At 33.0% G+C, this 27,018-nt stretch overlaps 10 protein-coding genes across 10 annotated transcripts; 5 read left to right on the top strand and 5 right to left on the bottom strand.

Annotated features, from left to right (window-relative positions):
* Window positions 1–2,947: 2,947 nt before the first annotated feature.
* TPHA0N01960 (uncharacterized protein) lies at window positions 2,948–4,723 on the top strand (the record flags this gene model as incomplete). Its single annotated transcript, XM_003688363.1, has 1 exon — window positions 2,948–4,723. The coding sequence occupies one exon, from the start codon at window positions 2,948–2,950 to the stop codon at window positions 4,721–4,723; it is 1,776 nt and encodes a 591-aa protein (XP_003688411.1).
* A 1,644-nt stretch (window positions 4,724–6,367) lies between these two features.
* Window positions 6,368–8,173, top strand: TPHA0N01950 (uncharacterized protein; the record flags this gene model as incomplete). The annotated part of the gene is made up of 1 exon (XM_003688362.1): window positions 6,368–8,173. The coding sequence occupies one exon, from the start codon at window positions 6,368–6,370 to the stop codon at window positions 8,171–8,173; it is 1,806 nt and encodes a 601-aa protein (XP_003688410.1).
* A 184-nt stretch (window positions 8,174–8,357) lies between these two features.
* TPHA0N01940 (SDR family oxidoreductase) lies at window positions 8,358–9,389 on the bottom strand (the record flags this gene model as incomplete). Its single annotated transcript, XM_003688361.1, has 1 exon — window positions 8,358–9,389. One exon carries the CDS (start codon window positions 9,387–9,389, stop codon window positions 8,358–8,360), a length of 1,032 nt encoding a protein of 343 aa, XP_003688409.1.
* A 1,282-nt stretch (window positions 9,390–10,671) lies between these two features.
* TPHA0N01930 (sugar porter family MFS transporter) lies at window positions 10,672–12,357 on the bottom strand (the record flags this gene model as incomplete). Its single annotated transcript, XM_003688360.1, has 1 exon — window positions 10,672–12,357. The coding sequence occupies one exon, from the start codon at window positions 12,355–12,357 to the stop codon at window positions 10,672–10,674; it is 1,686 nt and encodes a 561-aa protein (XP_003688408.1).
* Window positions 12,358–15,450: 3,093 nt separating this feature from the next.
* PAN3 (PAN-complex poly(A)-binding subunit PAN3) lies at window positions 15,451–17,793 on the bottom strand (the record flags this gene model as incomplete). Its single annotated transcript, XM_003688359.1, has 1 exon — window positions 15,451–17,793. One exon carries the CDS (start codon window positions 17,791–17,793, stop codon window positions 15,451–15,453), a length of 2,343 nt encoding a protein of 780 aa, XP_003688407.1.
* A 748-nt stretch (window positions 17,794–18,541) lies between these two features.
* Window positions 18,542–19,315, top strand: TPHA0N01910 (SDR family oxidoreductase; the record flags this gene model as incomplete). The annotated part of the gene is made up of 1 exon (XM_003688358.1): window positions 18,542–19,315. The coding sequence occupies one exon, from the start codon at window positions 18,542–18,544 to the stop codon at window positions 19,313–19,315; it is 774 nt and encodes a 257-aa protein (XP_003688406.1).
* A 791-nt stretch (window positions 19,316–20,106) lies between these two features.
* On the top strand, window positions 20,107–20,874 carry TPHA0N01900 (SDR family oxidoreductase; the record flags this gene model as incomplete). Its single annotated transcript, XM_003688357.1, has 1 exon — window positions 20,107–20,874. One exon carries the CDS (start codon window positions 20,107–20,109, stop codon window positions 20,872–20,874), a length of 768 nt encoding a protein of 255 aa, XP_003688405.1.
* Window positions 20,875–21,021: 147 nt separating this feature from the next.
* On the bottom strand, window positions 21,022–21,934 carry TPHA0N01890 (uncharacterized protein; the record flags this gene model as incomplete). The annotated part of the gene is given in 2 exon segments (XM_003688356.1): window positions 21,022–21,635; window positions 21,637–21,934. Coding segments are annotated over 2 exon segments (912 nt in total).
* A 285-nt stretch (window positions 21,935–22,219) lies between these two features.
* TPHA0N01880 (uncharacterized protein) lies at window positions 22,220–23,215 on the top strand (the record flags this gene model as incomplete). The annotated part of the gene is made up of 1 exon (XM_003688355.1): window positions 22,220–23,215. One exon carries the CDS (start codon window positions 22,220–22,222, stop codon window positions 23,213–23,215), a length of 996 nt encoding a protein of 331 aa, XP_003688403.1.
* Window positions 23,216–23,581: 366 nt separating this feature from the next.
* On the bottom strand, window positions 23,582–26,146 carry CDC16 (anaphase promoting complex subunit CDC16; the record flags this gene model as incomplete). The annotated part of the gene is made up of 1 exon (XM_003688354.1): window positions 23,582–26,146. One exon carries the CDS (start codon window positions 26,144–26,146, stop codon window positions 23,582–23,584), a length of 2,565 nt encoding a protein of 854 aa, XP_003688402.1.
* Window positions 26,147–27,018: the final 872 nt, after the last annotated feature.

Genomic DNA, 27,018 nt, shown 5'->3' with positions numbered 1-27,018 from the left:
CCTCTAGCTCGAGATAAAACTGAGTACTTCTCGAGGATGGTCATGAATACCAATTCAAGTCTTAGGGGGATATGTTGAAAGATGAGTACTACTTGTATTAGTCATAACTATGTTAGTATCTGAAACATATGCTATCTTTCAAATGTAATAATTTAACTCGTATAAATACGACCCGATTTAATTTATTACATATATTTATATTATGTATATGATGTTGTTTATATAAATTACAAATAAAAGAATAAGCAATTACAACTTTACTAATTGTTCATAATCCTATTACAACGTTTAACTAATAGAATTATGTCTTCTCAATATTTCCAATTACTATCTCAACAAAGAGACCACGATGCCCTTTATTCACTTATATATAAATATTTATGCATTATCTGGAAAATATTTCAAAACGAATTAAATTCCCTGCCCTTTTATTGGGTAGTGTTTGATCAACAATCTTATATATAAATTTCTATTATTCGAGTAACTTATAGTCTTATACCCATAATATGCTGTTGATCATCATGCAAATGTGCATATTTATATTTTTTATTCATTACTTTGAGGTTTCTCATGCTCCTCTTCAGCAAAGCAATTGAACACAAGCAACTTTCTTGTATGCAAATTAATTTGAACCTGAAGCTTGTAACTTTACGTCACAAAAGGTTGACAGCAGCAAGCAAGGTCAATTGTAGTGACCTAATTTTCACTACATATCGAAATTAATAATGAACTTCATGAATACTTTTTTAATGAGTTTATCCCCTTTTTACAAAGCCAAAAACTGACGGTACTTCAACTTAGTTTTATATAACTTTGAAGTCGAACAAGCAGTTCTAGCAAAATCGGGATAGAAAGTAGTTGAGTTATCCGGTTGTTAGCTCATCTATCTATTACTACCATTAATAAACTGCTTTATCATTGTCATGTGTAGACAATTAAGGTACATTGTACTTCTCGTGTCCACTAAATAACTATTGGTTGCAATTCAAACTGCTAATGGGACTTCTCAAAGTTCTAAGTCATGTTAGATTAGCTTGTTCGGAAGAATTTTGTCCTAAAATCTGATTAGTAAACAGTAAATATGATCGTTATAATATAGATAACCAGTAGAAACAGATTTCCAATACGATTTTTAATCTAATAAAAATACGTAAATAGCTAAGAAATGATGTGTGCTTATAAATTTTATCCTAAGTGAAGTGAGTTTTTACAACAAAAAGCTAAGAAACTGCAATCATCTTTGTATAAAAACTGGCCCAGGAAAAATTCAAGGTGTCATATTTGATATGTAGATAACTATGTTCAATACGTTGAAGTGACATAAAGTGAAATTCACTGTTATTGAGGATATTACTCCTTAATTACAAATTCATCTTATCATATTTGTAGGCATACATCATCGTTCTCCCAGGCCTGCAGAGTTTAAACAATTGTTTTTACTTTGATACTTCTTCCAATGTGATCGAGATTAGTAGTGATTTTAACTAACAGTTAACTTTGAAGTTGCTGTATATCAATCATGTCTGTCATGTTGTTATTTCGGAATCTAATCCATCATTACTATGGTATTTTTGCTTGTTATAAAATACCAATGAAACATCCAAAAGTACACAATGGGCTAAACATATTCAAGATTCTTTTCAGGTTGTTTTCTATCGCAAATAATATTCCTGTATTTCTGCTCTTATAAAACAGCCTTATCTGAAACAATGATTTGGCATTTAATAATTACAAACTCTTCTTATAGTGTCTTTTTTTCTTTTAACAAAATCCATCGAAATATTTTATATGCAACGATCAGATGATTGGGAAAATTGTTGATTGTTGTAATTGATAATGTTAATAATATCAATTCAGACGTATCAAAGTAACTAAAAATACAAAATGTTGTTAAGTTAATAACGTTCACTACTATATACGAATAGAGGCCCTTTTCAGCTTATCAGCTTATCATTACCATAAGCAATGTTGTTTTCTCATGACAAAAAATATCAACATTCTAGTAGTTACTACGTGCTACAATTGTTACTAGAAACTCATTTCAAAAGATAAATTGTATAACTATGTTGCATAAATCCTTCAAACTCAATAGTTACAACTTTATAAAAGTTTCACTATCTCTATCTCTCACGCTTATCAAAAATTTCTTGTTGGCATCCCCCTCCAAGTCCTCAAGATAAAAACAAAGCGAGAATTAGAAATTTTCTAAGTTCCAGTGGGACAGTATCCCAGACTGAAAGAGGATATCTCGTTCTTTTATTAAAGAACTATATCTGAGATAAGTGATATTTACAACTTGTGCCATGCTAAGCTATGGCACCTATGTTGCAGCAACATATATGGTTCACCGCTTATCTGGGATAAATGTCATTCAATTGTAAGTTTTTGGGTTGGGTTGTGTTTTTTGTGTTGTTTAATGAAGACTTTTTTACAACTTAGTTTTTCTAGATAAGGCTATCTTATCTGTTTACAATTCATTACCTATGCTGTAATTTATTGCTACTTCTGTAACTTTAGCAGGTATATTATTGACTATTATGATTTGGCTATCAAACGGGGGATGCTGGAAAAGACATCTAACCATTTCATGTTATTGTGGTTTTGCTCTAGAGCTAAGATACATGACACATGTATCTTATCTTTCTTTACAATCTAAGGGAAATATCGCTGATGAAATTTGTTGCTAATATTTAGAATGACACATTATTCCATATATGATAAATTTTATAGGCATAGTATTATTGACTGTTAAAGTGTTGCGACTGTAAATATTGCTATAATTTTGACATTTCCTGGAACTATATAAAGGAAGAAACTTCGAGAAATAATGCACATCGATAATGACATAATCTTGATATGATTTTAGAATAAAAAAAAAAAAAGTCCATTAAATATACGGAACAATTTAATAGATATTGACATCATAGCCAAGACAAAATTAGCAATAATGAGTTTAACGAAACTTGAAACGCATTCAAACAGTGACTTATCGCTTTCTTCACAACTAGACAATAAGGATAAGATTGAAGTTCATGTGGTTTCTACTGAAAATCAAATAGATGTACATTCTCTGGACGATGAAGATTATGAGGAGGAGGATGAAGATTATGTAGCTCCAACAGAAGAGGAGCTTAAAACTTTACGCCACGTAAGTGGTTATATTCCCTTGAGATGTTGGTTAATAGCCATCGTTGAACTTGCTGAAAGGTTTTCATACTATGGTTTATCTGCCCCCTTCCAAAATTATATGGCAAATGGTCCAAATGATACTCCAAAAGGTTTACTGCAATTAAATTCCAGTGGTGCTACTGCTATATCATATTTCTTTCAGTTTTGGTGCTATGTCACCCCGATATTTGGTGGGTATATGGCAGATACACACTGGGGAAAGTACAATACCATTTGTACAGGTACTGGGATCTATGTATCAGGTATATTTATTTTATTCATGACTTCAATTGAATCAATAACAACACAAAATGCAGCCAGAGGCGGATATATTGCAGCCATCATTCTTATTGGGATTGCTACCGGAATGATTAAATCAAATATTTCAGTTCTGATTGCAGAACAAGTTCCTAAAAGAAAAATAAGAGTAATCACAACTTCAAAAGGCGAAAGAGTTATTGAAGATCCAAAATTGACTGTCCAAAATATATTCATGTTTTTTTATTTAATGATTAATATTGGTTCCCTTTCGGTTATTGCAACTACCGAATTAGAAGCGCATAAAGGTTTTTGGGCTGCATACTTGCTGCCTTTTTGTTTCTTTTGGATTGCTGTTGTAGTTTTAATTGTAGGTAAAAAACAATATGTCAGAAAGCCAGTTGGTGATAAAGTTATATCAAAATGTTTTACAATTACGTGGATTGCTTTTAAAAATAAATTAGACTTTGATTCTGCTAAACCATCTTGTCACCCAGAAGCGAATTATCCATGGACTGATAAGTTTGTCGAAGAAGTTCGCAGGGCTATTAGAGCATGCAAGGTTTTTCTATTTTATCCAATATATTGGTGTGTTTATGGCCAAATGCTAAATAACTTTGTAACACAAGCTGGTACCATGGAGTTGCATGGTCTTCCAAATGATTTTTTACAAGCAATCGATTCGATTGCTATTATAGTATTCATACCAATCTGCGAAAAATTTTTATATCCTTTTATTAGGAAATTCACTCCATTTAGATCAATTACAAAAATTTTCTGGGGATTCATGTTTGGATCTGCTGCAATGATCTGGGCAGCCGTTTTGCAAAGTTTTATATATAAGGCTGGTCCATGTTTTGATAAACCATTAGCCTGTGCTGCACAATATGCGCACACGCCTAATCAAGTTCACATTGCTTGGCAAGTTCCTGCTTATGTATTGATTGCATTTTCTGAAATATTTGCTTCCATTACAGGTTTAGAATATGCATATTCAAATGCACCAGAATCAATGAAATCCTTCATAATGTCAATTTTCCTGCTTACAACTGCCTTCGGTTCTGCGTTAGGTATTGCTATCTCACCAACATCGGTTGATCCTAAATTTACTTGGGCGTTCACTGGTTTAGCGGTTTCATGTTTTATAGCAGGTTGTTTATTCTGGATATGTTTCAGAAAATACAATAACACAGAAGATTCAATGGATGAGATAGATTTTATTGATGAAAAAGTAACAGATATGGCTAACAAGGCTTCCTCATTTATTAGCCCAGTGCTTAGTACCAAATCTGTATAATTATATTTAAAGAAATAAATTTCTGTAAATATATGTATATATAATCTGTAATTTTTCAAACATTTGTGTTAAGAATTGATACAAAGATAGAATTTTTAATATATATATATAATTAATATTCGGACTGTAAATGAATTATTATTTAAAATTAAATAAATAAGTATATCTACTTTTCTAATGTATTTTTGCTTCCATAAAATAAAAACTGGTGACACCTCGACTTTTATCCTAAAGAGATCGAATAATTTATTTATTTTTTGACTGGTTATTGAAGTGAAAGGATATAATAATAGTCAGTAGTAATTTTTTTTACTGTTCGAGGATTTTTAAATAATAAAAGAAAGACTGGTATTCATTACTTATATTTCTAAATCAATAGAACCGTGTTTTTAATTTGAAACAATTTAACAAATTTAGAAGAGAATTTATAATGATTTATTATAAATAGGCAAGAGCAGTACATTAGTATCTAAATGCACTTTCAAAATCTATACGAGTTCTATTAACTAGGAGCGTTTTGATATTGAAATAACTAGTGATATGTCCCCAAACACCTTCTATAGGCATACATTCTTTTATAACTTGTAAACCCCATTTTACGACTAAAGTAGTGCACTTGGTTTTAAAACTAATACAACATATTTAACTTAAAGTAAAATGCTCTATATGATATCAGTGTACTGCAGCAAACTTTGAATTATACAATATTCTATAAACCGTACCTTCTTTGTTTATAACCGAGCTTCCTAATTTTTGAGTCTTTTTGACCCTACGCCTGTCGCTTTTATTCACTCTGTCACTTCGCGTCTCAATTATTTAAAAATATGAAAACAAAGGAATTCGCCTTATTAATTGTAAATAGTGAAGGAAAAGTTTAAAATATCAATTGGTATTTGACTGTAACGAAAAGTAGTAATTGGGAATTTAAATAAAGACCTAATCTAATGAGATTCCAATTAATTGGACCGGATAAAAAACTTAAAAGATAAACAGTACAGCTAAAGAGAACCTTTGGTTGTTCTATTTTCCTTTTTGTCTTCATTTTTTTCCTTCCTTTCTTCTGCTGTCTAGAATATTATTGGTTCTGCTTGATGTTTAACTAGATTATGAAGGAATGTCATTAAACTAGAGATATTTCATCAGATCGAAGATCATTTAAACGACAAGCAATTCATCAACTTCTTCTGTATTTTGTATTAGACAATAACACGTAAAAACGATTTAATTTAAATCTAAATTTTTGGCGTTACTAATAACAGTGCATTTTGCTCATCCTTCTTGTTGCACCTATTATTATTTCCTGAAAATATACATGAATTCTCTGTAAAAATAATTGAGGTGTGGTCAATTGATTCAATATTATATTGTTTAAAAATAATTATTTACGTGTCTGTCAATATATTTACATATTTTTCTATAGCTATAATTAATAAATCATAGACTCTTAAAGGACAATTCACTAGAATGACTGTATCTCTACAATTAAGATTTCTAGATTCATTCCATAATATTTAATATAAAAGAACCATGAAATTTGAACTTCAATCTCCAATTTTGGTTTCAACTCTTATCATGTTTAAATTCATAGTTATATTTATAACAGAAAACCATCAATACAGCTTCATTCATTAGATATTAATAAAAATGTTAGACAACGGCGACAAACATATTAAAAACCCAGTATTCAGAGATATCCCCTTGAATTATAAAGAGTTCAAACAATACTACTTTGAACAACAATATCATGAATTATTCTTCTTAAGAAAGGATGCCCGAAAATATGAAGATGATTTAGGAGATGTGACAATGGAGATGTCCGATGATGAATCTGCTACTTCTATCATTACCAAAAAAAATAAGGAAATCACAGAAGTGAATGAGATTGATTGTGACAATGAAGTTGAGAATAAAAGCTCTGACGCCATTAGAAGCGTTAATAATGAGAAAAATCATTCATTTTTAAAAAGATTTATACCTGAACTAGATCATAGACATTGGACAATCTTTACTGCTGGTGGTGGTGTATTTTCAGACAGTTATATTAGCAGTGCATTTAGTAATGTTAATGTATGCTTAAAACGTATTTATGGTACTGCTTATTATGAATCCAAAGCAATTAGTGTTGTCTCTTCGATTAATTTTGCAGGGACCGTTTTTGGTATGTTATTTTATGGGTATTTGGCAGATACTTATGGTAGAAAAAGGGCCATGTTATTAGGAACTAGTACTTTAATTTTGTTTGTTATATTATGCGCCGGTGCATGGGGTATAAATACAACAGATACACATCCGGGAGGACTTTTTGAAGCTCTTGCTGTCTATAGATTCTTTATTGGTATTTCTATCGGTAGTGAGTACAGTGTGAACGCTGCTGCTGCTGCAGAAGCATCAAATGCATTACCTAAGGAGTCCAGAAGCAGATATTATATTTGGTTCACGGATACGACAGCAGTTGCTGGTGGTATTATAGCAGGTTGTGTGCCTTTGGTGTTGACCTGGATATGCGGTGAGGCTCATATGACTCCAATCTGGAGAATTACAGTTGGTTTGGGAGCTATTGCACCATGTTCTTTTTTCATTATGAGATTAAAATATAAAGAAAGTGAACAATTTAAAACAACTAAATTCAAAAAAATACCACCATATGGTTTAATATTTAAATTTTATTGGTTTAGAACCGGTATGATGTCTCTATTATGGTTTTTCTTCGATTTTGTAGCATATTCATTTGCTACTTATCTAACTATCATCCTGGATATGATTCTTGGTGATAACCCATCATTAGTTCAAGATTTTGGATGGTCTATTGTATTTAGATTATTTTCAGTCCCAGGTGCAGTTTATGGTGCTTATTTAGCTGACATGATTGGACCTCGTAATGCCATGGCTATATTTTGGTTTCTTGAAGGTATATTCAGTTTTATCATTGCTGCAGAATTTACTTATTTGAGAAGTCATCTAGCAGGTTTCATTATTTTATATGGATTATTTACTGCTTCTTCTTCTTTTGGCCCTGGGTGCAATATTAGTTTGCTTGCTGCTAAAATGCATCCAACTCCACTTAGAGGTCAATTATACGGATTCGCTGCAGCAGTTGGTAAAGTCGGTGCATTTGTTGGTAGTTATGTGTTCCCAATTATTATTAAAAAAGCAGGTGGTTCTGATACAGTTACTGGTTTAGTGACCCCATTTTATATTTCAGCAGGATTATGTTGTGGTTGCGGTATATTAACTTTCTTCTTTATGCCACCATTTGATCCTGAAAGTATGATTGATGAGGATAATAAATTTATTCAATATTTAGATAGTCAAGGTTATGACATTAGTAATTTAGGTGAAGCTAAAAGTAATGAAGCTAAAAGTAATGAAGATGAAAGTAATGAAGATGAAATATCAATGGTTACTTTAAAAAATCATGAAAATAACGAATTAAAAAAAGATAGAGAATAGAAAAATTAGAAAAATAAAACTAGTTGTAAGCTTAAATTATAAATTTATAGAAAACACTTACATGTATTCCTTTAAAAATATAAATCCAAAAGAATAAGTCTTAATTTAAATATTTTTTATAATCATGTTAAATTATTCATGATTGTCATAATATTATCTATTTCTCATTTAATTTAGGCTTATTCTATAATCTCTTTTCCACTCTTAAAATTTGTTTAGCAGTGTCATCGACGGTTTCATCGAAAGTTCTAAATTTAAAGCCCAAAATCTTCTTTGTTTCATCGTTATTAATCTTAGCAAAGTTCTTATTTAGTTTAACATCAGTTTCTTCGTAAGTTGGAGCAATTTTACCCTTCAATTGTGGGAAGTCCTTGTTTAAAGTGTTGACGATGTCTTGCATACCGAATGGACCTTCACTTAAAATTAATCTCTTACCAATGGTTTCTTCCTTTTGGAAAGCAAGTATGTGGGCCTTGGAAACATCACGGACATCGATGAAGTTACCAGCACAAGTTTTTTCGACTTTAGTCTCTGGAGTAGAGTGTACTAAACTGTTGATAAATTCACAGGAAGTGTTTAGTTTAGCAGTAACATCTTCATCGAATAATTGAGGACCAAAAACATAGACTGGGTTGATAGCAGTAATTTTTAGGCTAACTGAATCCTTATTTTCTTCTAAGAACTCCCAAGCAGCTTTTTCAGCAAAAGTCTTGGAACCCCAATAAGCGGCAACAGCATTTGCTTGGGCAGTTTGCCAGTTTAATTTACACCAATCCTTTTCTGTGTAGATGACATTAGAATTAGATTGATCTTCTAAATCGGAAACAGCGGCAAAAGAAGAAGTGACTACAAATCTTTCAACGTTCTTTGGGGCATACTTTTTGATTGAAGACAAAATACCCTTAGTACCATTGACAGCTGGGATCAATAAATCTTTTTCAGCATCAGTGACATTGAAGTGGAAAGGAGAAGCTGTGTGTAAAACATATTTAATTTCACTACCACGTCTCTTGAAAACGTCGTCAAAAGCGTTGATATCAGCAACATCCTTGACAATTTCCATAGAAAAGTTCTTGTTGTTACCGAATTGTTTAATTAATTTATCAACCTTTTCTTGCGATCTAGCAGTACCAATAACTTTGTAATTTTGTTGTAATAAGTCATTGACTATATGTTGAGCAATGAAACCTGTTGCACCAGAGACGAAGACGGACATTGTTATATATTTGTTGTGTGAGTAATTGATATGTGTTATTTTCAAAAACCGTTACTTTTATGATCATTAACAATTGAGAACAAATAGAAAAATGGAATTAAAGTAACAAAGTTCATATTCTGTTTTTATAAAGCTGAGAAATTAAATTGATGTGATTGCTATTATACATATACATATATATAGATAGATTTGTATTGGAAAAAGGGATAAATAAACTTGCAATTAAGAAAATTAATACAAAACAAACTGTACCCGTACAGTCAATTATATCATTATTCGATACCTCAAGTAGTTCATTTCTAGCCCGTTCATTGAGAGCTTACAAACAGTACAGGGAGATGATAAAATAAAGGTAGTGCAGTTACCACCTTCAAAATTTCATTCCTCTTCATCATGATAGTATACATGTACATTTCCAGTTGGCTATCAAATGAAAAAAGTTTCGAAACTTTTAATTTTTCATTTTTCAAGGTCTCGAAGGAACAGATTAATTTCGAAAAAATAGAAAAGTTCTTATTAAATAGCGCAGGTACCAAGCACAATACTATTGGGAAACATTGAAAAAAATATTAGTAGAACATTTCATAATAAACACGTACCATGAGCAAAGTAAATGCATACTCAAGGTCTCTCTTTGGCTTTATTTCTTAAATTCTCTTTTTCTGTTCGTAATGAAGGGCTTCTAGCTTAGTTCATTGCCTCTCAGCTCATCTTCACACGAGTCAATTTGAGCATTTCTTGAGTTTTCAATTGCTAGTTAATTTTGATTGACTACTTAGAGGCAAGTTTAATTTAACCAAGCTTATTGGATTTTACTTGTAGACGGAAGACGGTTCCGAAAGCAGTTCGAAAAAAACCTTCTTTTTTTAATTCATAGATTGGTTTTAAGAATAAAATCTCAGTTAGGTTGATGTGTTCCGCCGCTAAGGCTATTCGAATTGTAGTAGCAATACCTGAGTAAGCTAATGATTCTGGAACCTACCATCTATATACTTGGTAACGGATATAACCTTATATATTTTACTTATATTTTTTTTGAAATACACGTCCACAGAAGTGATGAATTAAAAAGTAATTAATGATATATGGGTATTACTACTTACTTATTTAAATTAGAAAATTATGTGTAATAACATTGTATAAGTAAATATTATACAGAAACGAATGCTAAGAAATTATTAAATATCATTTATTGTAGGCATTAATAGTGCGTTAAAATATATCCTTCGTAAGAATTTTATGTTCTATAGAGCGGTTGAAAAGCTCGATGAGATAATATTGCTTATAAGAATCTCTTGTACCATGGTCTGTCATCATGACCAGCGGCATCGACATCGTAGTCAGCACCTCTTTGACTTGGTGGGACCCAAGAAGTAGATTTCCATGGTAAAGTACCTTCAATGTACATTTCATCGACCTCTTCTAAAGTTAAACCACTGGTTTCACAGACGAAGAAGAAAACGTAGAAGAAAGCAAATAATAAACAACCGAAGAAAACATAACCGTAAGCGAAATGAATAGCACCGGTAATGAATGGAGTGAAGAAGGAAATTAAGAAACCCCAAATCCAATTGGCACCAATGGATAGACCCATAGCTCTACCTCTGATTCTCAATGGGAAAGTTTCGGAAACAATAACGTAAGCTAACGGAGCCCAACTGTTAGCGAAACAGAAAATGAAGAACATGGTGAAAACAATTAAACAATTACCGGCACCTTTAGAAGTTGGACCATCGTAACCATCCAAATATAATCTAGTGACACCAACAGAAGCGTAAATTAAGAAACAACAAGCCATAGTGAAAGCACCAACTAATAGACATGTACGACGACCGAAATGGTTGACGGTCCATAAACTAAAAGAAGTAGAGGCAAAATTAACAATACCAATAACAATAGCAGCTTCGAAACCATCATTTAAACCAACAGAGTTGAAAATAGTAGTACCGTAGTAGAAGAAATAATTGTTACCAGTCAATTGTTGTAAAGATTGTAACATAATACCCATGATAACTCTTTGTAAGACAGCACCGTTTCTAGAGAAAAGTTCACCCCAAGTGGCAGAACCAGCAGCTCTTTCAGCTTCAACACCGGCAGAAATTTCATCAAATTCAGTAACAACGATTGGAGAGTCGATTGGAGCTTTGTTAGTCTTGGATAGAGAAACTTTAGCTTCTTCTAATCTACCTTGTTGAACTAAGTATCTAGCGGATTCTGGAACAAATAACATACCACCGATCATGAATAGAGCCCAAGCGAAAGATAAACCTAATGGGACTCTCCATTGAGTAGAATCTTTGTAATGATGATGGGTACCGTAGTTAGTACAGTAACCTAAGAAAATACCTAAAGTAATCATTAATTGATAGAAAGCGACGGCAGTACCTCTTAAATGAGCTGGAGCAGTTTCGGCAATTAAAGTTGGGGATAAGACAGCAATACCACCAACACCTAAACCGGAGATAATTCTACCGATGAAGTATTGGTACCATTTGTTAATAGAAGCAATACTGATAATGATACCGATGGTGTAAACAACAACGACAATCATCAAACCTGGTTTTCTACCGTACATATCACCAGTTCTACCTAAAGTTAAACCACCGATAGCACAACCAACATTGAAAATACCGACAACTAAACCAGTTCTAACCTTTGAAAAATAATAAGTACCATCGTGATGTTTGGAGCCGAATCTTCTTAAGAAATCGTCTTGAGAGACGAAACCAGAAATGGTACCAGTATCCCAACCGAAAATGAAACCACCGAAGGCAATCATTAAACATAGGGATAACACACCCAAATATTGAGACAATGGACCAACTTCATGTGGAGTGTCAGCATAGTTTTCATTTTTTAAATCCATGTCTTCTGGAGATTCTTTTTGAGATGCAATTGATTGAGAAGCTGAAGAAGCTAAGTTAGCTGCTTCAGCATTCACGTTTTCGTTAATATCTTCTTGTGACATTTTAGAAAGATATTATTGTTTATCGTTTTTAATTTGTTTTAGTTGTAATACTGTGACCAAAACTATGGAGAAGAAGTACAATTATAAAGAGAATATAATTTAATGGGGAAAGAGAATATGCATATTAGATCAATCTAGCAACTGCTTATATATGAATTGAAAGTGTTTGTTGAGATATATATTCCAGACAAAAATTGGCAAATTGTTCAATAAAAAGAAAGATAACGAAAAGAAAAGAACGAACAACGACGATGAGATGTTTGTAATTCGAGCAGACTACGAAATCTTAACAAGAGAGACAGACTCCGGAAATATTAAAAAAGTATTCCTAATTGATGGTTGCGGATAAACTTTTCAGATACTGCGGTTTTTTCTATCTGATCTAGTCTATTTCCTGTTTCGAAAATAATAAGCGACAAGTGAAATAAAAAAACTCGAGACCGTTCGAGTGCGTGCGTCGTAAAAGAGAGAGGATTGCGAAGACAAGACTCCGCAATCGTAACAGAGCAACGTAAACAATTCCTACAAAAATAGCTCGAGAATTTCTGATGCAGTGAAAAGAGTGTGGTCATTGCGCCGCCAGTTCAGTGACCCCATCTTAATTTCTGAATCTCTGGCTTTGTTTCTTCTTCTTCACGGTGTCTGGGGGAGGGCATTTCAGTTTGCTTCAGCTCGCTAGAAGAAACGTTCCTCTGGAAAGCACGCCAGATTGGCTACTGTCTCTCCCCAGTGAAAAGAGGAATTAGGTCGATGAGGAAAACAAAAAATGATTTCAGTAGGAGATCGAGCAGCATGGGGGGACAAGCTGCGAGAACAAGTTTTATTGTCAACTATTTTGGAGTGTCTCGCTCGCCGCACCCTATCTTATGGAAGCGCAAATAAACGCTCAATCGAGACCGTTTTCACTCAGGTTTCTTTTCACACACACCAGACACGGTTATTATAACAGTGTCTGGTGTGTTGGTGTAAAGCAAACCGGATCCTACAGCACCATGCGAACTCTAAGCACGTTCGAGCTGTGTGTACTATTTGCAGATGTCCTGTTCAAAAGCAATTCCAACAAACAGCGAGACTCCGAGTCTTGCGCGGTGCCGTGCGCTCTTGGGACGTTGTCAGCGTGAAACGGTGTCGATTCTATTTCCTGAACCTTGTTCTCGGAGTTTTGAAACCATCGCCACCCCCTTACACACCAGCCCCCAAACGCAGGCCCAGACAAGAGAACAGCGAGCCGCCAAGGGCAGCCGAAAGTCGGCTGCGAAGGAAATTACGCGTTTGTTTGTTTTTCTCGTGCAGCAGCGAGGCCCGGAGACGCAGCCGCAGCGCGCCGTGACAGAAGAAACGAATTTCGGAGTTGTTTTGAGATATTTCGCTCATCTCCCTCCGGCGTTCTCTGACGGCGTGGGTATTTCTTGTTTGCGAGAGGACGGAGAGCAAACAGTGAAGCGTTCCTGCGCTGCTGCGCTGCGTCACTGAGGCTTTGAGGTAATTTCTGATTGGGGCTGTTGTCGGTTGTGTTACCAGACAGACCGGCAGGCCGAGCGAGCGAGCACGCGCGCGAGAGGCATTTTTTAGTGATTGACGGTGTTAACGATGCAACAGTGGACCGCAGAGTTTAGCGTGTTCTGGTCTCTGAGAGCAGCTCGAAATGCACTGATAGCTTTTTTTTGTTCTTTGCAGAAATCAATTACGTAGGGCTTGTGTGTCCGGAACATCTTTTTACTATGATGTTACGAACTGTAGTTCTCGGAGTTAAATTTTACAGGGGCGCGTTATTATATTATCTTTTTGTTGGAAGATAGCAACAAGCATATTTTTATTATGGTGAAGGGCATCTGGGGCACGGCTTTTCGTTGCTTTTGAGATGTGCACAGAATAGTACGATCTGCTCTTGAGAATTCAATTAGAGATTAGTAATATCGATAGTTGCAATTGTGATTGCAAATTGAACCTATTTTGACTTTCGATGTTTGTTGTTCTTGCAATCAGAGACATCTCGATTTGAAAACGAAACGGGCCCCGGTTACATGCAGAATGTCATTTCTTTGCTTCATCTGCTAAACATACTCGGCTGGCGCAGTGAAAAAAGCTTCTCCGATTAAGGTGATGCAAAACATCGACGTCTCCAATTTGAAACACCGCCGCTGCCGTTTCTCTTCCTAGCCAACCGCAATCTTTGCTCTTATCAACTTTATTACGAGCAACAGATGCCACCGTTGGCGGCGTGTATAGGTTGCGTTATTTAAATTCCAGCTACAATGCCAAACATCTACGTCGTGCGTCTACTAGATCGCCAGCACGGATTATCTAGGTTTTTCCGAGAAAATCCGAATTTTTTCCAACTCCATCTCCCTCGGAGCCTATACGAAGGAAAAACATCTTGTTATTCCGTGGAAGAGGAAACTCAAGCTACGCCTATTTTCGGTCAAGCTTGACAGTTATTTTAAAAATATTAAAACTCTAACAACTGAATTTGGTCAGTCCTTCGTGCTCTTGCTCCGGAATGACGTTTTTACAGTAAACTTAAATAATATCAACGGTCGGGTGGAGAGTCCTGCACTTGCAAGATAATTGTTTTAGAAAAAAACTAAAATGGGGAAGTGAAAGGTAAATTGCTTTGTATCCATTTATAAACCTAATCTTAACACTACCCAAAAAAGAAAGAACCATTCAAGTTTCAGGACAAACACGAAAAAAAAAATCTACGAATTATCCATTATCTCAAGACCATAGTCTAATTAATGATGGAGACAGAACTTGCCATCCCACATATTTTAACAGTTTCTGAGCGTTTTACAAATTATTCCTTTTTCGATCTCACCCAAGATCGATCCCCCCGGAGTTATTAAAACGCTTTTATAATTTTTTTATTACTTTTTTAGAGGTTATTTATCTATTCAAAATTATCTATCTTCTACTGTTATGTATTCCCTTTCCATACGACATCGTGATAGTGAGTTAATCCATATTATAATGTCAATTGCATTCAAGTACTAGAACTTTTAAAAAAGATAAGTGGAAAATATGACGCGGAATAAACTTAGGGGATTCTGTATTTTTATTTTTGGATTCTTCGTGCTATTTCAGCAAAGAAAGCTACTGGGTGAGAGATCTGAATGTAGTTTCAACGAGATCCTTAAGTTCCTTATAGCTTATGATAATACAGTTCATTTCGTCAGGCGTTACTAACATGATTTTTTCAGCTACACCACTGTCTAATTTATTTAGACATCTTAAAATGTGGGTCAAATCCACAAAAGGTTTACCCGTTTCGTCAACTTGATGGAAAACATAGTCATAAAATAGGATAATTGGAAATTTTTCACCAGAATCAGACCAATTTATATCAACTCTTGATTCCATTCTACCAAATATGCAATTCAATTTGCAAATTAATCTAAATAGCCTACCGTTTTCTAATTCTTTAGACAGGACTGATTCTGTATACTCCGTGAGTGACTGTGAAGAGTCTAACAATTCGAATAACTTGTCACTAAATATGTGGGATAATTCTTTAATATTTTTCTTCGTATTTGAGTCATCTAATAGATATTTTAATACTTCCTTAAAGTTCTCATCGACTGATAATTCATCAATTTTAGGGAAATTAGATTTGTTTTTGGCATTTGTTAAGTCTCCTGAGGAGTTCGTATCATTATTTGAAAGTGACTGAGGAGATGGTTTGATTGCATTAGATAGTTTGTTCAATAATTCACCCAGTCTGCGGAAATCAGCTTGTTGTTCTTTTATAACATCATTCGAATGAGTTGTTGAAGTAGAGCTATTATTATGTAGATTATTTGGATCTAAAATCTTGAAAACCTCGGAGCTAACTACCTTAATCCTGCCTGGCTTACCTGTAACAATTATTTTATTCCAATTTAATGAATCTCCGATATATAATCCTTTAGAATGAATAGCCTTCATAGCAGTTGTTATTTGAGTAAGGTATAACCATAAGTAGTCTTGTGTGACATATTCCAACGGGAAGGTAACAAAGTGGGTTTCATATAATGATGATGCTAATGGATAATAATCATATATCGCACATAATGAAGTATCTCCAAACTTAGTTGTAGTAAATAAATCCTTTAACTTCACTATATTAGTTGAAGAAACAGAACTCCATTCTTGATAGGCTTGTGCTAATTGAGTTGGATCGATTGCTTTTGCATCATGTATACGGCGCATTAAGTATACGTTACCATCAACATTTGAAAATACCTTGTATAAGGAACTCTTATGACCAAAAAAATGATTAGACTGGCTACCAACATTAGTAGCTTCCTGTTTATGAAAATCAAGTGAAACTAGACCGAAATAATCTTGAACTATATCAGGTATGAGACCACCAGGAGGAAAAATTTGTAATGCAGCCATATTCTTTTTCACAAGATCTATTCTTAAATTATTAGGAATAAATAATGATTCTGGTAATTGTTCATTTGGTTTTAATGACAAATTGAAATGCGGAGGTGGATCAGGCGCATATAAATGATATTGTAGTAAACTATGAGGTGGTGGATATATTATTGGATACTTTAGACCTAAATTTGCCTGTGGAAAATGTGGTGGTGCTTGGCCAATAACTGTTGGATCACCGCCCATTTGTGAAATTGGGAATGGAGGATAGTGAGATGGCGCACTTGATGATGATGGATGTGGCATTCCCGGTTGTGTTGGGAAAGGCATAGGCATTGGAGGTTGTTGTGCTATTTGACCTTGTGGCTGAATAATTTGGTTATGATTCTCAATTGACTCTGAATGCATACCTGGTGCATTTACCAAATTGCTTGATGACGCAGAAGGAGTGAAACTACGTGCAGCATATGCATCAAAAGATGGCGCCAATGTATTGATTACAGGGTGTATTGACCCCAATGGTGGAGCTATATTTCCAGTTATAGATAAACCAGCAGAGTTAACGGTCGTTTCATTATTTTGATTAGCAGTTTCTGTATTCAAATCAGCTTTGCCACCCATTGGAGTGAAACTAGCAGAAGTTTTTGCATTAAATTTCGGGACCGAATTTGGTGTTGGGGAACTTGCGATTCCAGCATTAATGCTTCCTGCTGAGGATGGTGGCTGTATTAGTTGCGATATAGAAGTGAACCCCGAAATTGGTATTACTTGTGTGGCAGTCTCTGTATTTTGTTGTTGGTTGAGGCTATTCAACTGTAAAGATTTTAAAGACAATGTATTATTTTCATTAATAGCAGCATTACTTTCAGTGTCATTATCCGCAACGGGTTCATTGATACCTTTATCTAAAACTGAGTTTGATGCAATATTATTATTTGGTTTTGCTATATGAGTTGCATTATCGTCATCGCCTTCATGTCTAAAAGGACAACCTTCTGTTTGTTTCTTACAATAACCATATATAATCACATTTCTACATGGAATATTTTTCGCCCATTCCGAATTTGATTTTTCCATCATATATTATAATCGATGCTAATTTCCATTCAAATATATAAAACAAAAAGATAAAATCAGTATTTACAGGGGATGGGAGTACCTTTTAATTGAAAGAAAGAAAAATTAGAACCAATGAAATAAGAACAAACTAGAAAAAATTGTTCTGTTTTGTTTTTAGTAGTATATTCAACAATGTCTCAGTTAAATCAATGAGTAAATTCCTTAATATCAAATAAATCGTACCTATCTAATTAGTATTATCAATATTAGGTGTATATAGTTTTCTCGTTAAAAACAATTGTGTGTATACGTCTGTCTGCGTGTTTTTTTTTAATGTTTTATCAGGCTCTAAAGAGTGAAACAAAAAGGATTAAAAACTTAATGACTATCCTTGCAATCCGCAATCAAAATTGAATTGTCTGATATAAACCAACTTCTTCCAATTAACACAACCAAACCATTTATAAAAACATTAACCTTTAAGATATATCCTTTATTTTATGTTTCTTTGTTTTCTTTTGCTTCTTAAAGTTCAAAAAAATCTTTCAACCGGAAAAATTACTACGCAAAGTAGTTATGTGCTCGGGTAACGGTGATATCTAAAGCAAACATGAACAAAGGGACCTGATAAGTGGTCGAAACATGTTATAAGAAGAAAGGTGGTATATCAAGAAGACTACATTGTGTCACACCGAATTGATGGATGATATGCTAGCTTTGGTGCCAGTATATAGATCCGTGTTCTAAATAAATTGGTGTTTTTATCATGGCAAGGAAGGTCATCTTGGTTACTGGCGTGTCGAGAGGTATTGGGAAATGTATTGTATCGGAATTATTAGATGTAGGAGAAGGTTCTGATGTTGTGGTGTATGGTGTTGCTAGATCTGAGGGGCCTTTGATAGAATTGAAGAATAAATATGGCGAGTTGTTCAACTATGTTGTTGGGGATATCTCTGAAGATTCTGTTTTGGAGGAGTTAGTCGAAAAAATCAAGGAAGCATATGGTTATATTGATTCAATCATTGCTAATGCAGGTATTCTGGAACCTGTCTCTAATGTCAATATGATTGATGGCGCTGCGTGGAAACATTTATTCGATGTCAATTTTTTCAGTATTGTTAGTTTGGTCTCAAAGACAATTGGACTTGTTTCTGCAAGAAAAGGTACCTATGTTTTTGTCAGTTCTGGTGCAAGTGTTAAGCCATACTACGGCTGGGGTGCGTATGGAGCTTCAAAAGCAGCATTGAACCATTTTGCTTCAACTTTAGCTAATGAAGAATCGTCTATCAAATGTGTAGCAATCGCTCCGGGAGTCGTTGATACGCAAATGCAAGTAGACATAAGGGGAAAATATGGGCCAGCAGGAATGACAAAGGATGCATTGAAAAGGTTCACTGATCTGTATAAGAACAATCAACTTCTGGACAGCTCTGTTCCAGCAAAGCTATATGCCAATCTTGCTAGCAGGGGTATTCCTGACAACTGTAATGGACTTTATCTCAGGTATGATGATGATAAATTAAAAGATTTTGCAGATTGAGTTTCTCTTATATATTTATCTATTCCACTTTCATATATTCAAAATAAAAATATAATACATTATTTACTTTTAGTATTCAAAGTATTATTTAGTTGACACAATATCTGCTAACGCTTTGAACCAGGACCCAAATGTAAAATCACGACAATTATTTTGTTTAAGAACAACTAATGTATTTACAATGGAAATTACTGTTCGTACTAAGTAAAAATTCTTGCATTAGATGTATACACATCACTTACTTACATTCTTAAACGACAGAAGAGTTATCTTACTCGTTTTCGTAACCTCATTCAAATCCTAAAATCCCGGTTACTGAATAGGTGCCGGAAATTGCTTCGAACTAGTGAAATTAGAGACCCTTTCAAAACATAACTTGAACATATAAGACTCTCATGACTTTTGATATGCTCTGCTCCTAATCGAAAAACCGTTTAATTCAAACATCAACCTTTATTATATCTTCATCGTTCTGAATCTGAACCATGGGCATCGGTTCTCAATATTTTTCAGTTCAGATCACAAACTACCACTTAACAGCCGAATGGTATACCTGTTTCGAGAAAACATTTTAATAACACATTGACAATTTCAATTTTATAAATATATATAATGGCAGGACCATCACATCTCTTATACCTTTTCTATTCTCAAGTCTAAATGAGTTAGGATCTTAACTAGTCAGTGAACGTTACAATTTAGAAAGTTGTTTTCTTAAACCGAACAGAAGAGACCAAATAGTAAGATCAGTGTCAAATTCTGAATATTTTATTAATACAATATAAGAAGAAATGGTTAAGGTTGTTATTGTGACAGGTGCTTCCAGGGGTATTGGTAGATCTATTGTCGATCAAGTTTTGAAAGCTAGTGATGATGCCGTTGTTTGTGGTGTAGCTAGATCTGAGGCTCCATTAAAGGAAATTAAATCCCAATATGGGGACAGATTCGATTACACTGTCGGTGATATAACTGACGCTGCTGTTTTAAACAACTTAGTTAAAATTGCTATTGATAAATATGGCAAGATCGACTCTGTTATCGCAAATGCTGGTGTTTTGGATCCTGTTCAAAATATCAATGAAATTAAAGTCGATGAATGGAAAAAATTATACAATATCAATTTCTTCAGTATTGTTGAACTGGTTTCAATTACTTTACCATACTTAAAAAAAGGTTCTGGTGAAATTGTCTTTGTCAGCTCTGATGCAAGTGATACATATTTCAACTCATGGGGTGCCTACGGTTCATCAAAGGCTGCTTTAAACCATTTTGCTATGACTATTGCTGCTGAAGAACCTAGTGTTAAAGCTGTATCAATTGCTCCAGGTATCGTCGACACTAACATGCAAGTAAGCATCAGAGAAAATTTTGGTCCTCAGTGTATGTCTGCTGAAGCTACAAAAATGTTTACGGACCTTCACAAAGATGGCAAATTGGTCCATAGTGACTATCCAGCTTCTGTTTACGCTAAGTTAGCTGTATTTGGCATTCCAGAAGCTGTTAATGGTAAATATTTAAGTTATGATGATGCAATCTTAAAGGACTTCCAATTGAAATAGATTGATTAACTATCAACTTTGCACTTTTTATAAAGTTAAATAACATATCTTTTAATATTAAACTAACTTTCAAATTATTTAATACTTAATTATTAACAGAGTTTAATGATATATTATATATATGCATTGAAGAGAGATGCCATTAGCTTATTTTGTAATATTTCTGGATTTCAAGACAGCTTCAACAGCACTGAAAACTTCATCTACAGTAGTTTCACAGTTGACCTTGGACACTTTCCCTTGTTTTTCAAAATATTCAACTACTGGCATGCTTGTTTCTTCAAAAGTTTTGAATCTTTTCTTAATAGATTCAATGTTGTCATCGATTCTACCACTCGTTTTACCACGTTCCAACAATCTTTCCAACATGACGGCTTCCGAACATGTAAAGAATAACGTGAATTTGCTTGGAACTAAAGATTCTTCGAAAGTGATTGCTTGGTCCATTTTTCTTGGGAAACCATCAACTAAGAAGTTAGATTTTCCGTTATCCAAATTAGCCTGAATAGCATTCTTTAATAATGCAACAGTGACTTCTTGAGGAACAATCAGACCTTCAGTAATGCACTGCTTAATTAAAGGACCAAATTCAGAACCGTCACGGTTTTGTTCAGCCCTTAATAAATCACCGGCAGATAAATGAACAAATCCATAACGATCTACTAATTTTGCACATTGTGTACCTTTACCGACACCTGGACCTCCTAATACGAAGATCACAGTAACTTCATTTTCATTAAAAAGAGGCATTTTGTATAAACTAAGGACCTTCTAAAAATGGAATTGGTTGATTTTTTTGATATGAAATACTTAAGAAAGTTGTGCCTATTGCTAAAATTCCTAATATGCCCAATATTTTACCGTTATGTTTAGGATCTTTAACAATATTATTATTTTTATCCTTCTTAACTGTTTCAGTAGTACTCTTCGATTTATTTGACTTTTTAAATCTATTATTATAATGAGTTATGGAACGAATGGATTTAAATTGGATGATCCGATTAGAGTCCTTATTGAATGGTTTCAAATTAAAAGTTTTCACAGATCTAAATACCAACATGCATGAAACAGATAAGCGATACGTTAAGTACCTTTTTGCGTATATGAGATCATCTTAACAAGAAATGAAACCAAATAATTATTAAAGTTTTTGTATTATCAAGATTTCATTGTTATTTTTTTTTCATTTCTCGAAGGCCTTTTCCTTTCTATCGTTTTCTGAAATAGAGATTAGTATAGATTGAAATTTAAATGAATTACAAATGTATACCTTAGTTAAAGATTACTACTAATTTTCAACGATTGATTGTGTGAATAATTCAATCCTTTTGGTTTTCTGAGATTGATGATAGATTGTTGTTTTAATTTGAATAGAGACCCCATTAGAGTACCAGATTTATACAATTGTTGTTTTAAATCTTTTTTTTGGTTAGGTTGGTTAATGAATGAAAGTGATCTGTTAGACTTCTTGCTGGACAAGATTGTGCTGGATGATGAAGTGCACGGTATTGAAAACATAGATGATCGTATAACGAATGGAACTAGTGTTTCAAGAAATGGGGAAGCTGTTTCTTCTAGTAGAAAAGAAAAGCAGGAAGAAAAGATAACGATAGAGATGAATTCTCGTCGTAGAGCCCAGCTACGTAATTATAAAATGATGGATCCTGATGTAATGCAAAATGTAGAAAATCTAATTCTAAACACATGTAGAAATAGAGGGAAGAAGACTTCCAAGGGTAAGAATGCCAGAATCAAATCGGAATCGCAATTGAAGAAGGAGGAAAAGAAAGTTGATGTAAAAAAAAATACAACGGTCTTTAAATTTAAGTTTGATGAAGATGAAATTGATAATTCTATAATAAAGGAAACAGAGAAAGAAAAACAGCAAGATAAAAAATCTAAAAGAGCTCGTAGACTTCTTAAAAAAATAGAAGAAGATTCTATATCGAGCAAAAGAGAAACTAATTCCAAAAATTCAAATATTGAGTCAAAAACAACAAAAGAGCTTAGAAAGAAAATAGATTCAGATAGTACAAAAAATACAAGACCTGAAAGTAAGAAGAAGGAAAGATCAGAAACTAAAGCCCAAAAATCATCAGAAACTAAAATAAAGGTAAAAACAGAGCCAAACAATGAAGTAGATCTTACCTCTAATGAGAGCAAGCCAGACACTACAATAGAAAAGAAAACAAGAGCAACAAGAAAAAGTAGAAAGGCCAAGAAAATAATACAAGGAAAAGATCAACAATCGAAAATAACAAAAGGTGATTCTGAGGATGAAATGAACAGAAAGATAGCAGAGGCATTTGATGCTTACGCTGCAAGCAACGGTTCTGATTAACCTCAATTGTTCTCGAGTAAAGTACTTAAATGGAAGATGCTATTTTAATATAGGAATCTTTTACTTACGAGAAAATGTGAGTTCTACATTATAACGTAACAATAGAAGTTAAATCGAATACACAGTATTAACGATATATATAATGACTAAATTTGAATTTAGAAGTTACTTCCTTCAGAATTCAAACAACAAATTATAAATATTTTAACCTATTATAAGGTACGCACATGGGTCAAAATTTATAAAACTTGTATGTTACGAAAAGAAAAGTCGATAGCATGCATACGAGTAATGTAATATAATAAATAATGATTATTGCTTTATATTATGGTTTGTCATTCTCTTCTATATCTTGTGGATGAAATATTATTCTAATTCCATTTCGTCATGGTCTTTATGGTATAGAAGGCTCTCTGTTTTATGTTTTTTAATTGTATCTGTAGTTGTAATGGAAGGCGTAATTCTTTTCTTATTAGTCACATCCATATTGCTCATACTAACTTTTGATATATCATTCAGCCTGTTTAGAAAATTATTGTTAGATTGGATGCTTGAATTTGTGATCAATGGATGATCAGAGTCTAAGGTTTTCAAAACGTTTAATTCTAATGCATGTTTTAATATATTCTCTGCGATTGAATTTATCGGCTTAAGAGATAATGATTGATGTAAATATTCAATTGCTTTTGGTAATTTTTTGACTTTCAAATATAAAAATCCTAATAAACAATATATGTTTGCATCCTTTCCTGAAACTTCTAAAATATTTTTTAAACATCTGATTGCCATGTCATATTCATCTAATTTTCGAAAAGTATTTGATAAGTTTGTTTGTATTGAAATTACAATTTTTGACGACGGTTCTAAGTCTTTTATAAATTCCAAAGCTTTTTTCAAATATCTTTTTGACTTCGTGTAATCATTTCTTCTATAAAACAAAACACCCATTTCGTTCAATAAGAGTGGATCGTTTGGAGAGACATCGTATGCCAAAATAAAATATTCTTCTGCTAATGACAAGGTATTCAATAACATATATTGCATTCCCAGATACAAATTGGGCAAATGAGTTCCCATGAAAAATCTTGATGCAGTCGAGTAAGCAGATATAGCTTGATCATGTTCACCTTCCATTGAAAAAGTGTGAGAGAATGCTAACCATGCTGGTGCAAAAGTAGGATCTATGATCGACGATTTCGAAAAATATTTTCTGGCTTCAATAATTTTATTAACAGATAAGTAATAAGTACCAACGGCAAACCATGTAATTGAATTTTTAGGTATATTTTCAGCCAATTTATGTGACAATTGAAATAATTTATTTTTACAATGTAATTCATAAAGACATGCAATGTAAGTTGGTAAAACATCCAAATTAAATTCATCTTTTAATAAGAACAATTCGCATAATTCTAAACACTCATTAAATTTAAAAGTCTGATAAAATGATTGAATCTTTGAATTAATTAAATTTTTATCATTTTCAAAGTTATAATAATTTTCAATTAAAATATTTTGTGAATTTTTAATTATATTTAATTGATTTTGAGTCAAGGAATTATTAGTTGACAATCTTAAAATGTATAGATTTTTTATCATATCATTATTTTCATCTAATAGTGAGAAATCCAAATCTTGTATTAATTCTATTTCTTCGTTTGGTGACAATAAACTTTTTGAAGTTAATTCTTCAAAAGCTTCAAAATTTTTAATATCTACTAGGATTGCTTCTTTAAAAGAATTTTTAGCTTTATTAAAACTATTTTGTGCTAAAAATATTTTACCTCTCAAATAACACAAAGATGACTCTAATTTAATACCACCATCATTATACTTTGAATTAATATTCGTATTATTATTTGTTGAATTTGTATGATTAGAGTTCTTGTTATATTTAGAACTATTATTAATTTTATTGTTCTTGTCTATATTTGTGTCATCATCACTTTCGGATTCAATTTCCGCACTAGCAAAAGGATTAACTTCTCCAATAATATCCAAAGCATTATCAAATTTTTGTAATTTGATCAATGATAAAGCAGTTAAATATTTACAAATCAAACTTGTAGAATCTAAATTGTTGTTCGATAAAAGTTCCACGACCCTGCTATATGATGACGTGGCAAAATGGACTTGTGCTAACCAAAAGGCATCATTTGGATCATTTGTAATATTATATATAATATTTCCTACAAATTCAGCAGTTCTATAATTGTGTTGCATTAATGAATCATGTCTCCATAATCTTAATTTTTCGATTGAATTTAATGATGCTATATCGATTTCTGTTATTTTTCTTTTTCCAATAATTTCAAGTTCATTTGTATCATTATTATTATTTATATTTCTATCTTCATTCATTCCTATATCTTCGCCAATATTCTTTTGAGTAGAACTTAATTTTGCATTATCAGGTTCATTTGCATTCATATCATTTTTTGTATTTGAAAATCTATCTATTTCATACTTTGTTGTACTTCTCGATCGCACATTTGAATTTGAATTTGAATTTAATTCTCTTTGTAAACTGACTTTTCTTAAAGTTGAAGGAACATTAGAATTGAAAAAAGAAGTTTTTCTATTAGATTCCAAAACTCTGGCACTACCATTGCTATTGCCATTACCGTTATTAGTATTACCATTATGACTGCTTTGATTAGAAAAATGATGATATGGTGTATTCAGATAATTTGTATTACCATTATTGTTCTTACCCTTGTTTGGATCTGTGCCCATTGAATTTTTTTGTATCAAAGGACTATTTGCGACAAGAGACTGGTATGGACTAGTGACATCTGTAAACTGACTAACCCTTCTTGCATTATTACCATTATTAATATTATTATTGCTAGGAACTGTAGCTGTTCTTGTAGCAAATGGAGAAAAAGTGATTGTGGAATTGAATTGTTCAGGAACCTCTGCATTCGACATTTTTTTAAACCGAGATCGTATATCTAGCAACCAGACAAAAACTTTTTTTCACTCAGTATAATCACAATATCAACAAACTTGGCAAACAATCCTTAACCATGAAAATTATTAGGAACAAACTAGGAACTATGTGTTTTATGATTTTATATTCTTATATATTATCATATTTAATAAATACTAAAATTGGCGAAGATGAAAAAGCTGCCACAAAAACAGAACAGAAAAAAAAAATATCAGAAAATGTAAATCCCAATCACGTGATTTAACCGCCGAAGTACACACAAGCCCTATCATTTGTGGTGTAGGGTTTCCGCTGCAAAACAAACCCTAATAACATTAACGGTCACATGACTTGCACGTGATAATCACATGACTGACAAAATATATTTTTTTCATTTTTTCATTTTCATACTTTTCCGGTGGAATAATTTGGAGATTTATTGAATTTGTCACTTTTCAGTGCACATTAAATGATTAAGAGAGACACAAGAGATACCAGAGATGAGATACAAGAGATGAGATGAGATGAGAGATAATATACTTCCTCATGCCATTGGAATGATGATATACTGTATGATATTTTGAGTTAATGTACTTTTTTTGCCATGTGTCTTGTTCTTGATGTACAAGAGTGATAGAACATGATGTTTAGGATTCAGATTGCTGTGGAATATATAATGTAAACTCTTGATTCAGTCATCTTAAAGTTCTTAGAAATTAGTCATTCTATCTAATAAAATTATACCTTTATTTTTGCTTTTCATATATAAATAAGGTAAGTATGTCTTGTTTATAGGTTGTATCTCATCTCCTTGTTCTTTTGTATCTCTATGTTACTTACAGGTATTAATAAAAAAAGAAACAACAACTAC

This window comes from Tetrapisispora phaffii, chromosome 14, assembly GCF_000236905.1.
Source record: "Tetrapisispora phaffii CBS 4417 chromosome 14, complete genome".
NCBI classification, from domain to species: domain Eukaryota; kingdom Fungi; phylum Ascomycota; class Saccharomycetes; order Saccharomycetales; family Saccharomycetaceae; genus Tetrapisispora; species Tetrapisispora phaffii.
This window is presented reverse-complemented; position numbering and strand designations above follow the sequence as displayed.